The sequence below is a fragment of the Drosophila persimilis genome, unplaced genomic scaffold (genome assembly GCF_003286085.1).
Source record: "Drosophila persimilis strain 14011-0111.01,24,50 unplaced genomic scaffold, DperRS2 tig00000732-arrow-arrow-pilon, whole genome shotgun sequence".
Taxonomy (NCBI): Eukaryota; Metazoa; Arthropoda; class Insecta; order Diptera; family Drosophilidae; genus Drosophila; species Drosophila persimilis.
Window position 1 is genome coordinate 1,541,274 of NW_020825345.1, and position 11,898 is coordinate 1,553,171.

General features: G+C 48.2%; 1 protein-coding gene across 1 annotated transcript; it reads right to left on the minus strand.

Annotated features, from left to right (window-relative positions):
- Positions 1–185: 185 nt before the first annotated feature.
- Positions 186–11,687, minus strand: LOC6601195. The gene is made up of 3 exons (XM_026992382.1): positions 11,372–11,687; positions 1,834–2,981; positions 186–1,757 (listed from the first exon to the last, which is right to left on the minus strand). The coding sequence occupies exons 1-3, from the start codon at positions 11,437–11,439 to the stop codon at positions 1,492–1,494; spliced, it is 1,482 nt and encodes a 493-aa protein (XP_026848183.1). The 5' UTR covers positions 11,440–11,687; the 3' UTR covers positions 186–1,491.
- Between the last annotated feature and the right edge of the window lie 211 nt (positions 11,688–11,898).

An 11,898-nucleotide genomic window follows, 5' to 3' on the forward strand; every position in this document is an offset into this window, starting at 1 on the left:
CAAATTAATATCAATATTTATTCAATATGTATGCTTACTTTTAGCAAACACTGTGGCAACATTATAAATGTAATTTAATTTTTCTCTATATTTATACGAATTTTAGTGCTAATTATATGGCACGCGCTCTCGCTCCCTCTCGCTCTCTCACGCTCTCCCTCTCCCACTCTCTTCTGTCTCTCTTTTTCCCATCATTAAATGTCTATATTTTATTTATTTCTTCATTTTTTTGTAATGAAATTCTCTTTTGTGGTTCTTTGATTTATTTATGTATTCAATGATTCGAAATATTTGTCAGGGGCTCAGTTTGCTGCACAAATACTTCAATCATCAATCATCAATCATCATATTATGCGTGTCATTTGATGGGCGACGGGACTCCCCTTTAATGCCTTTAATTTGGGGCAAAAAGTGCTGCAGCGGCGGACACAAAAAAAACAAAAAAAATTAAATTAAATCTACAAAATATCCTACAAAAGTGTGACAAAAAAAATCCTCATCCGCATAATTTACCCATTAAAGGAAACCCTGTTTGTCCTCCAGGATAAAAGGAAACCTATTTTTGTTAAACGTTTCACAGCCTCTGCTTCCAAAATAAGGGATTCTTTCTCTTAAAATTAGTGACTCTGCCAGCCAATGGTTTTTCCACGAAAATTGCCTCACACCAACACACACACACACACACACACACACACACACGTGCACACACGTGCAGATTTATGCCCTATATCCGTATGCGTATCTATGAAATATATCAGACACTTATTCCGTTTTCATTCCGAACGAAATCGTTGCCAAACAAATTCGTAAAATTCGTAGTTCTGTAGAGCACACGCAGACATATTGCATTTTGCATACTCTTTTTCCTGGGGTTTGTTTCTGTTGTTGTTGATGATGAAAATTGCAGCAAAGCCCTGCGATTCCAAATGTGATTTATGGGCCAAAACACTTGAGTGGCCAGCGATGCGTGTGCGTATGATTGATTTGTTCTGCATTTTATTCGAGTTCTGTCATGGGTCTGAGGGGTCTGAAGGACTTCAAGGGTTCCTCCTGCAAAAAAAGTATGCAAATGCCTTGTGTTTAGCTTTTTTTTCTCTTACTTATTGCCTAACAAATGGGGGGTTTTTTCTTTTTAGAGGAAAACTAGAGAGAAATCTTATATATTTTACAGAAATATGTAGCTAGGAAAAACCATCCTCTAGATTTGATCTAGTTTGCGGGCCTCAATTTTCAATTTTTGCCAGCGGTCCACTACGCCATGGCTGGCGCCTCGTCAGTGGGGCACAAGTGATGATCCGTGGCGCCGCTGGCCTTGTCCACCACCACGACAATTGCGTGGAACTGCAGGGCCATGGCCTCTGCCTCGGAGCCGCCCAGGGATCCTCTGCCGGCTGGCGCTTCCCTGTCTGCGCGCGAACCCCCCTCGGCCGCGTCCCGCCTCCGCTTCAGCAGGCTCAAGAGACGCCCCAACATTCTGCTGGGATTTCTATGCTACAGATTCGTCACTTGAGTGGTGCTCGTGGTGGTGGTGGTGGCACCGGCAGCAGTCACAATCTGCCGCTGCTGCAGCGCCGGAGCCACAGCCGAACGCTCCGCCCGTGTGGCGGCCACCTCGTCCTGGGCCACTGGCAGCCAATTGTCGAGGAATTTCGGGCGGAAAAGCAGGGTAAATGTCGTACGAAATTGCTTGCTCATCGAACAGTACAGAATAAAGTTGATGCTGGAGTTTATCAGGGCCAAAATGTCCATCAAGTCGCCTGGAAAAAAGGTGGGCAAATCAAACGGAAATATTTATTAGCGAAGGAGCCCCCGTCGTCGAGGCGAAGAACTCACTCAATCTCAGGTAGCACTGCAGAAAGAAGGCGTCCCCCAGGAGGGCGTTCAGCAGACCCATGATACCCTGGGGGAATTCCGTGATCAGAAAGAGCAGCAGCACCGCCAGCAGCATGCGCGTGGTGCGATCCGTCTGCTTCTCCTTCTCGAGGAGCTTGCTGTTCTTGCGCGGCCGCTCCGAGGGCTTTCCATTCACCAGCGGCTTGCCGGTGCCGTTTCCATTGCTGGCCGCCGCCACGGCGGGGGTGGGGGGCTTGCTGGTGAGCTTCTTCCGGCGCTGCTTGGCCTCCAAGAGGGCCAGGATCAAGCGCACTGAGAGAATCGTCAGGGCAATGCAGGGTATCAGCTTGATGACCACGCTGTAGATCAGGAAGGTGGCGTTCTGCAGGGAGGCATTGTGCAGGGCCAGATCGCTGTGGTAGAGCCGGTAGACGGTGACGTTTCGCGCCACCAAAGGAGCGGGGGCAGGGGCAGGGGCAGGCGCAGGAGGTGCCACAGGAGGGGCAGGTGTCTCGGTGGTGCCCGTGACATTCAACCACAAGGTTTCGTTCAGATTCAGGCTCTGCGGAGTGGCATTCAGTGCTGCCACCTTGACGCTCATTCCGATCTCGTTCCGATAGTCGATTACGTACTGCGTCATGGGTATCGAGTTGATGACCTTTCCCATCGCGTCCAACTGGTCCATCCACTCGGTTATGGCCGTGATGAGGTACAGCGACGGGGAGACGACCAGAACACACACCACGTACGCCGTGAAGATCGTGATGATGGTCGTCCGCATGCCGCACCACACGCGATTCTTCTGGGGATAGCCCACGGCTATGTAGCGCCACACCGCCAGCGTGACCGTCAGCCAAATGGAGATGGTGTGCAGCACCTGGGCAAAGATCGAGTGGAAGTTGATGAAGCAGGCCCAGCCGTAGCTCAGCTTCTGCTCCCGCGGCAGGCTGTCGGTCAGGATGTAGTCGTGGATCGTGTAGGGTATGTACTCGAGCATCACCGCGAGATCGGCCACCGCCAGGCCCGTGAGTATGGCGTTCGTCGGGGAGCGCATCTCCTTGCGGGTGAGCACAATGATGTTGAGAGTGTTCGCTATCGTTCCCAGGATGCAGACCACCAGGGAGACATAGCCATGCATGTTCTTGTAGCTGCAAAGAAAGAGAAAGTAGGGGGAACGACGTGTAATCCAAATTATATTCGAGTTATTATGCTCCAGTTAGCCCCAACTTTTGGCCTCAGATCCCAGCAATAAAACCATCCAAAAAATCCCTCATTTCCGTAGCAGAAGGCAGCAATGGGAGAGCGTCAGGAGGAGGCCCGGCAGTGGACAGGCAATAAAGTGGCTGAACCCCAAGGCTCTGGCTTATTCGTACTCCCACAATGGAGACGGCTGTAGGCGGCTCTCCGCCTACGTTGGGGATAAACATTTTACTGGCTTTGCTGCCTGCCAGCCTGCCTGCCTGCCTGCCTGCCTGCCTGTCAGCCTGCCTTTGTTTAGTTTGTCGTCGAGCTGCGCTCTCTCGTCCTCTCTGAGGCCACAAAAAACCCAGCGAGAAAACAGTGGGGGAGTGGCATAGCGGCAGGGGGGGGGACAAACGCCAGGCAGCCCCAAGCTGCGGCTCAAAAGTTTTTCGGGCTACCCAAAGAATGTGTGAGCGTGAAAAAGTGCACAGAAATGGCCCTAATAGACGTTAGGCAAAACAACGAATACTGAAAAACCCATTTAAATATAAATACTACAAAATATACTGAACGTTTAATTGTAAAAATTTTAAAAAAATACTCATAAATACTACTACAAATTCTAGGCAAAATATAAGAAGTATTTTCTTATACCAAGACCTAAAAAAATACCGCAAACTACAAAATAATGGAAACAATTTTTTAAAATACCCAAAAAAATTCCAAATAAATATATTGAAAATATTAAAATAAAAAAAATTATTTTTGAATACTACTGCTAAAAAATACTACAAATTAAATTGTACAAAATGGAAAAAACTTAAAAAAAATATATATTCAAAAATACTTTAAAATACTAATACAAATTCTAGGCAAAATTTAAGAAAATATTAGACTAAGAGCTAACAAAAAATATTACAGAAAAATACCACAAATTAAAAAACAATGGAAACAAATTTTGAAAATAACCAAAAAATACCAAATAATAATATGGGAAATATTTAAATAAAAAAAAGCAAATTAAAAAAAAAAACTTCTAAAAAATACTGATAAACTCTAATAATACTGAAAATTGCATCTTAAAATATTGATAATGCTTGCTAAAAATATTTTGATATTTAAATGCAGGGCACAAGGTGCTGTCCACGCTTTAATTTTGGGCCTTTGCCCTTTGGCCCTGCACAGCCACAGCCCAATCCAAACTCGTACGTTTTCCTTTGTTTGTTGTGTGCTTTCCGGCTGCTGTTGCCACAAGCCCGCCCCCGCCGCCCCGTGGGCGTATGGCTGGCTGTGTTGCATCTTCCAGCACGACTTCTGCTGCTGCCGCTGCTGTTGCATGCACAAATTAGACTTAGCATAAAATTTATTATGAAAATCCAAGGCCAAAGCCCTGCCACATGTTATAGCAGAGCAGCAGGGCAGCAGCAGCAGCGGCAGCCTCCTGCGATTCTGCATTTAACTTTGGGGCATAAGCCGCAAAAATGTTTAATAAACTTGCCACCGCCCCCCCAATGTGGCGGCAGTCACACTCTCCGAGACTGAGTGAGTGAGTGACAGGTGTGTCCTGGCTGCTGCAGGTGCGTCCCGGCTCCCGTCTCCCGTGTCCCGTGTCTCTTGTGTCTCTTGTGTGTCTTGGGTCTCCTGTGCTCTCCGTGTCTCCTGTCAGGACATTGGTAAAATTGTTTATTGCTTTCCCCTCCTTTCACTCTTAATTCCAGAGAAAACCAGAAAAGCTAAACGAAAGTCCCCAAGTCTCCACGTCCCCAAAACGAGTGACAGACAGGTTTATGGAGAAATTCAAACCAGAAAAACTTCCATTCCATTGTAAAACCGAAAAACTACCCAAACTGCAGGTCCGATGGCCAGGTGCCCCGCCAGCTCTGGGGGGAGGGGGACTCAATAAACTAAAGAGGGGAGAACAGAAGAGGCCTTCTCCATTGTCTGGGCAGCGGCAGGGCCCCAAACTATGAGAATCTATGTTTATGTTTGCTGCTTGTTGGGAATTTCCACTTCATTCGTGGCTTCAATGCCTACGATACTCTCTTTTCCCATTTCAGATCTATTTTTTCGAGTATTTTCTGCTCGAAAAAGTGTATCCAAAGCCTCGACCAGCCCTCTAAGGCCTTGCCCTGACTTTGCTTGATTCCTTGGGCCAATAACTTTTAGTCCTGGCCATCCCCACCCCCCCCCAACAGGATTCCAGGACTTCATTTGCTGTTGTCGCCGTTGTCGTTGCCCTCGCCCGCCATTCATCAACATGGATTATCAAAGGCAATAAATTAGACGAGGCCAAGACACATTCTTAGAGGTACAGAGGGGGGGGGAGGGAGAGAGTCCTGGCAGGAGGAGGAGGAGAAGCAGAAGCTATTGGCAAAAACACGGGAATGTTTTGTGCTTCTTGCAACGTCAGAAGTTTTCTTGTGAATTTGATGAATGGAGTTGTAAATTCCCAAAGAGTTGTGTGCCCCCCCCAGCCCCCCCGCCATAAAAAAAAACCCAACACGACACAAAACGAAACGAGACGAGGGTTTGTGCCCCACGTGCCCCGTGCCCCGTGCTCCGTGCCCCGTAGCCCGTATGCCGTGCATTTTGGTGGCTGTCAAAAGTTGTTTCAATGTCGCCCATGACTCACGTAGGCCTTTTGTGCCACCTTGCAACCTTCGGGCCGGCTCCTCTGACACTTGCAACAGCCTCCCTACGGCGGACACACACGTCAAACGACGACGAGGATGGTGGAAAATGTATTTTATTGTTTTATTGCTCAGGGAATACCCCTGCCTCCCCCCACCCCCTCGTACGCACAGAGCAAAAGGAGTGAAAGCGAGAGACCCATTTGGAAAATTAAACATTTTCCACATTTGCCGAGTCGTGGGCCCATCGATGAAGGTCCTGAGCCCCCAACCAGAAATATCCCCCATATATAATCAACTAAACATCTATATTATGGCCAATGAACACAGATGTAGGATGTAGGATGTAGGATGTAGGATATGCGATGGGTAAAATATTCATTCGGGTTCGCGCATCCAGTCGACGGAGCTGTTCAGGAAGTGCGACACTTTGGCGAGATTGCGGGTGCCTTTGGCCAAGGCGTGTGGGTCCAGGCAATTGATCAGTACCTCCTCGGCCCCCAGTTGGTGGGCGATGGCGCCGCGGCGATTGGGCGGGCGCTCGGCCAGCCGATCGAGCATGGTGCCCACGACCAGTATGGGCACATGGTGGCTGTTCAGCAATCGCTTGTGTTTGCGCTGCTGGCTTATCTCCACCAGGGGCCCGTACATCCAGTCGTGCAGGTTGTCCTGCGTCTCCATATCCTGCAAGTTGTAGACCAACACGATGCCGTCTATCTTCCTGTACAAGTGCTTTCTGGCGCCGCGACACTCGTTCGCCGCTCTGTTCATATCGTAGAACTCGACGAAGTGCACAGCACCAGAGGCGTCTGGCGGCTCCTCGAGCTCCTCGAGCTCCTCTGGCCCCTCCGGCTCCCAGATGGGGTTGTAGTCGTGCAGACGCACCTGCACGGTCCACTCGCTGTCGGACACGGTCCGGGAGGAGCGTGTGGGCGTCATCGGGCTGTTGGCCAGCAAGTTGCTCAGGCAAGTCTTTCCCACACCTGCAGGGACGTTTTTCCACGTGTATTAAGGAGTCGGTAGCCGCCCATAGAGTCTCACCTGGATCGCCCAGTATCAGAATGCGAAATGTGGCCAAGTGCTTTGGCCGTTGCAAGTCCTGCTGAAAATATTTCATTTTTCTCGAGTTTTTTAAAATTTATTTTTTGTTTTTTTTTTTTTTTTTAGCTCCGAACTGTCGAGAGTTATTCCGTAAACTGGGGATCTGTACTGCCAACAAACTAAACGTATATTATGAGCCTACTTTAATTGCACAATTTTACCGATTTAATTCCAATTTGATGGAAGAAAAGAGCCTTCTGACAGGAACGACTATTACTATTCGATATATTCGAGTATTATTAATCGGGGAATATATGGTCACACTGGCACACAAAGACTGAACGGCATTACCAGCATAGACGATCTCATGAACACAAAAACCAGGCTCATAATGAAAAAGGAGTACGAAAAAGTAGAATCATAGACCAAAGAAATTATGAACCAAAGCCAGAACCGATGGGCGAAAGTTCCGAGTTCTGTCGGCATTATTTGATATTTGATGAGAATAATATTTAACCCAAACATGGCAGAACCTGCTCAGTGATGGATTTGATGGGGTAGTGCCGTTTAAGCATAAATTTATGCTTCACATTGCTTCTGGCCTCCATCGATAGCCGACATATCGAAGCAGAAGAAAAAGATCGAATACAACGGTTTTATGGAAGCTATTCGCTCCCATTCGATGTGACTACGAGTGTACTGTACTTTCTGTGCAGTTTATCGACGTCTAACCCGTCCACTCCCCCAGCCACTGCCCTTTCCACTCCCCCTTCCAGTCAGCTCTCCAGTTCTCCATGCGAGCTTTTTTTCCTGCCTCGGATACGATCCCCCAGATTTTCTTTATTCTCCGATATAAAGAACTGGGAAAAGTGTTACGGTGCTGGGGCGTCCAGATTCTATATTCCGCTGTTAACGTTTGGATTTTTCAAACAGCTGTTGAGGCCATTATCGATAGGTTCTGAACCGATTATATTTGAAGCGTCGCGATAGCAAGCAGCATGCAGCATGCTTCAAACGCGTTTACCAACACTGTACTTGACTTGTGATGGATGCCTTAGACTTTTCCGATATGGCAGTGCATAAATGCTTGTATTCGCGAATGAAACAGCTTCCTCTAGGATGTTAATTTGGAAGTTGGAATATACCTATGGTTTGATGCCTCGAAGGAACTGGAAGACGGGCCCTGGCTTTATAACCGATCGAAACTTGGTTGATAATAGTTGGAGCCATGGATTAGGCATTGGGTTTGGGGTTTGCGGATTAAATATACCGAAGTATCGAAAAATAGAGCTGTGGGCTGTGCCAGAATGCACTTCCCGAAGATTTTGATGGCTTGCCCGATGCCCAATGCCTTTGGCCTAAACGTTTAAACCGACTCCCAGACTTAAGAGCCCTTTATATGTAAATATAGACCGACTCCAAGATCGGGTATTAAACCAGATAAGCATCTGGTTGATGAGATACGCTAAGATATAGAAAAGTATCTGTGGTTGCAGGAGGAATATGTAAATAGAGTTCTGGGAAAAGCTCTCTAGGGAAACGAACTGAAAGTAAAGGTCACTCTTCATCCTTTTCAAACATTTGTTTGTTTGTAAATAGTTCTGTAAGCCCTATTTGGGCTCTGCCTTTCCAACCGACATTTCGGAGAAACTTTCATCTCGGTTGGGACAGTCGCTGACATTAAGTCTCGCATTGCAGGAAGGGAAAGAGAATCAAACCTTGTAAATAATTGTTGACTGGGCTTCCATTTTATTGAGTGCATATTTCCATATATTTCCACCAAATAAGGACATGTTGCTGAGCACTTTTCAGCGCCATCTTGCCAGCTTTCTAGCCACAATCGACCGCTGGACCACGGTGGCTGCAGGGGGCTTTGAAGAAGGGCCCTGTATCCAGTGCGACACCTAACTATGTGCACATGTGGGTGCTATGCCACTGCAGGACCTCCCAGCAGTGCCCCGTCCTCGAATCCCTGCAGGGCTTCTTAATGTTTGCTCGTTTTAATTGGTTTTCACAGCAAAGTTAATGCATTTCTATGCCATTCGATGGAATTACTGAGCCTTCAATCAATTTTGCCATTTCGAAAATATCTTCTAGACAAAAGCCCATGGAAATGTGTGTGTTTGGCAGGCCCTGTTCCAGTGGATCCAGTGGATCCAGTGGATCCTGGCACAGCGCGACTTCTGGAGGCGCGTGGGATGTGTTCCATAAGCAGCACGTGTGCACACACGCGTGTGTAGTGGTGTGTATCCATGGGAGTGCGTCTGGGGGCGGGCGAAAGCCGGCGAGAAGCATTTGGAAAATGAAACAAATTTCACATTTTTCACATTTTTCACATTTTTCGGGGGGTTCTTTTTTTTTTGGGGTTTCTTTCTTTTGTGCAACAAAGGGTCGTCTCGTCTGCCGCCATCGACTGTTCTTTATTATTTATGTTAATTGCTCGTTTTGTGCGTGTTTTCCTGCGGTTTTTTCTGCTCTCGTTTGTTGTGCGGCAGAGAGGCCTCCTTTTGATGGCTCCTCCGCAAGCCATCACATCACGTCAGCCATCGATTCGATGGAGAACGGGTTGCACCTGACCCCTCTGACATTCGGGACTCCTTTGACTTTGACTTTGACTTTGTGCCGTTTGTGCCGTTTGAGTGGCGCTTGACTCGCAGGAGGCTGCGTGGCAGGTCTGTCTGGGTCTGGGGCGTGACAGCGTCAAGTGGCACCCCCCCCCCCCGACCACCAGGGGATCTGTCGCTGGCAATTTGGCACGTCTTTGACACGAACAGAGTAAATCCCACGTCCTCGTTCTCGTCCTCGACCAAGTGTTGGATACACATCTAATTGTTGCTGCCAGAACCGCAGAGAGAAATACGACATCTCCCCCCCCTTTGCTGGCATTCCTTAATTATATAGAAACCCCATTCAATGGTGGGCGGGGCGGGATGCTGTGGCAAGCCACTTTGTGGCCATTAACATTGCGGGGCACAGACATTGGATCTCTAATTAAAACTAAAGGCATTGCAGGAGGCGGCAGGCACAACGGTGCAACATTCCCCGTAACCGAAGCCCACCCCGCCCCCCGAAAAAGTGAATGAATGAATAAATGACCAAAGGAGGGGGGGGGGGGGGGGGGATTTATTAGCTCCAAGGATTCACGGGATTCATGGATTTGTAGAGTTTTCCAGGCCAGCTTTGCCACCCGCCGAATCCTTAATGAAGTTTCTTGCCTCTGTTGTCCCCTCGCCCCTCCCCTCGCCACTCCCCTCGCCCCTCCCTTTTACGACCTTCTGCGGCAGTGCCATAAATTCCATTGCCAAATTTCCTTTTTTTATGGATGCAACAGACATTCGAGTGGACATTTTGGACATTTTGGACATTTCGGACATTTCGGAATTACTTGAAGGAAATTGCTTATCAATTAAATTGATTTCTCGTTCATTAAATTCCTGTTGTTGTTGCCCCTGACCTTGCCCCTTGACAAATCTGCTTTGTGTTTTGTTGCCTTTTCGGTTAATCGTCCAACAACAACAACAACAACAACAAAATTATATGTCCAAATCAAAATTGAAGCGCTTCCTCCGTGCCACCTCCCCCCTCCCTACCCCTCCCGAATCCCCTCCCGACTGCTAATCGATTTCTGAACGATTTGTTCCACATTGTTGTCATCGTGCCGCCAAAGTGGGCGGCGGCGCCGGTGGTGGGTGGTGCCTGCACCCTTGGGAGAAGATGATTGATGGTCGGGCCGGAGGATTCTGGAAAGGGGGCTTCGGCGCCGAGATTTGCGTGGCAGCAACAACCAAGAGCGACCGAGGGAGACTTTCTTGTGTTCAAGTGTCTTGGAGATTGTTTTCCTCAATCCTCTGGGAGCAACTTCTTGGTTCGACTCTTCTGCTTTCGAATCTATCTGATTAGAGCCTGCTTCTTCCACGTCTAACGCTCCTTCTTCTAGGATCTACCCCCTCTGGGATCTCCGTTTTCTGGAATCTCCTTTAGCTCAGCCTCACTCTCCTTCCTCCTGGATCTCCTTCCTCCAGGATCTCCTTCCTCTAGGATCTACTTCTTCTAGGGTATCCTTTCACTATGATCTACCCCTTCTGAGATCTCCCTCTTCTAGGATCTCCTCCTTCTAGGATTTTCCTCTTCTATGATCTCTCTCTTCTAGGATCTCTCTCTTCTAGGATCTCTCTCTTCTAGGATCTCCTCCTTCTGGGATCTCCTTCTTCTAGGATCTCCTTCCTCTGTGATCTCCCTCTTCTAGAATCTCCTCCTTTAAGGGTCTCCTTCTTCTAAGATCCCCCCCTTCTTGGGGTCCACCCTCTTCAGAGTCTTCTGGAACCTCTTTCCTCTCCCTTCGCCATGCCCTGGCTCTTCTTTTTCTACGAAACAGCTCTGCCCTGCAGACTATCTTCGAGTTTCAATGAATTTCAATGAATTTCCACTCCAGCCCTCGGCCAAAACTTCAACATTTCCCCTTCTATTCCAAGGACCTTGAAGCCGAAACCGAATTAAAGTTGCGCACAACACACGAGTGGGTACAAATTTCACGGGAAATGGTTACGAAAGGGTATTCCGCAGCCTTTCCATTGCCGCTGGGGTGCATGCCCCTTCTGGCAGTGACTTTGACATTGCCCCCGGGGGCAACAGTGGCTGCCATGCAGGACCTCGTTGTCCTCGTTGTCGTCGCTGTCGTCGCTTACCTTGTGTGAAAATTATCCATGCCGCTGCCGCAGTAGAGCGGCGCTGTTTCATTGTTGCCACTCGACATGGTTCCCGTTGCAGTTGTTGTTGTCTCAGATTTAGCTGGAATTGCTGTTGCTGCTGTTGTTGCTGTTGCTGCTGTTGTTTTTGTTGTACGTCTATTGTGATGATTTCTGGCTGTCACTCAATGCATTCGTGGCTGTGGCATGTGGCATGCTGGGGCTTGGGTTGGCTGCCAAGGACAGCGGCAGCAGGAGCAGCAGACGTGGACGATGCATAGAAAATGTTGCATTAATCATTAATTAATGGCGAAAACTATTCACAGCGAGTGTCCTGCAAAGAGAGGGGGGAGAGAGGGGGAGACAATTATACAATTAGATATTCCGTGCAACACGTCGTATAATTAATGCGAGTTGTAATTTGTTGCCAACTGGCGTCCCCCGCCTCGCATTCCACTTAAAAATGATTAAATGTGCTGCGCCCCAACGATGCAACGTGATGGGGCGTGCCGCCGCCGGCAGCAGCA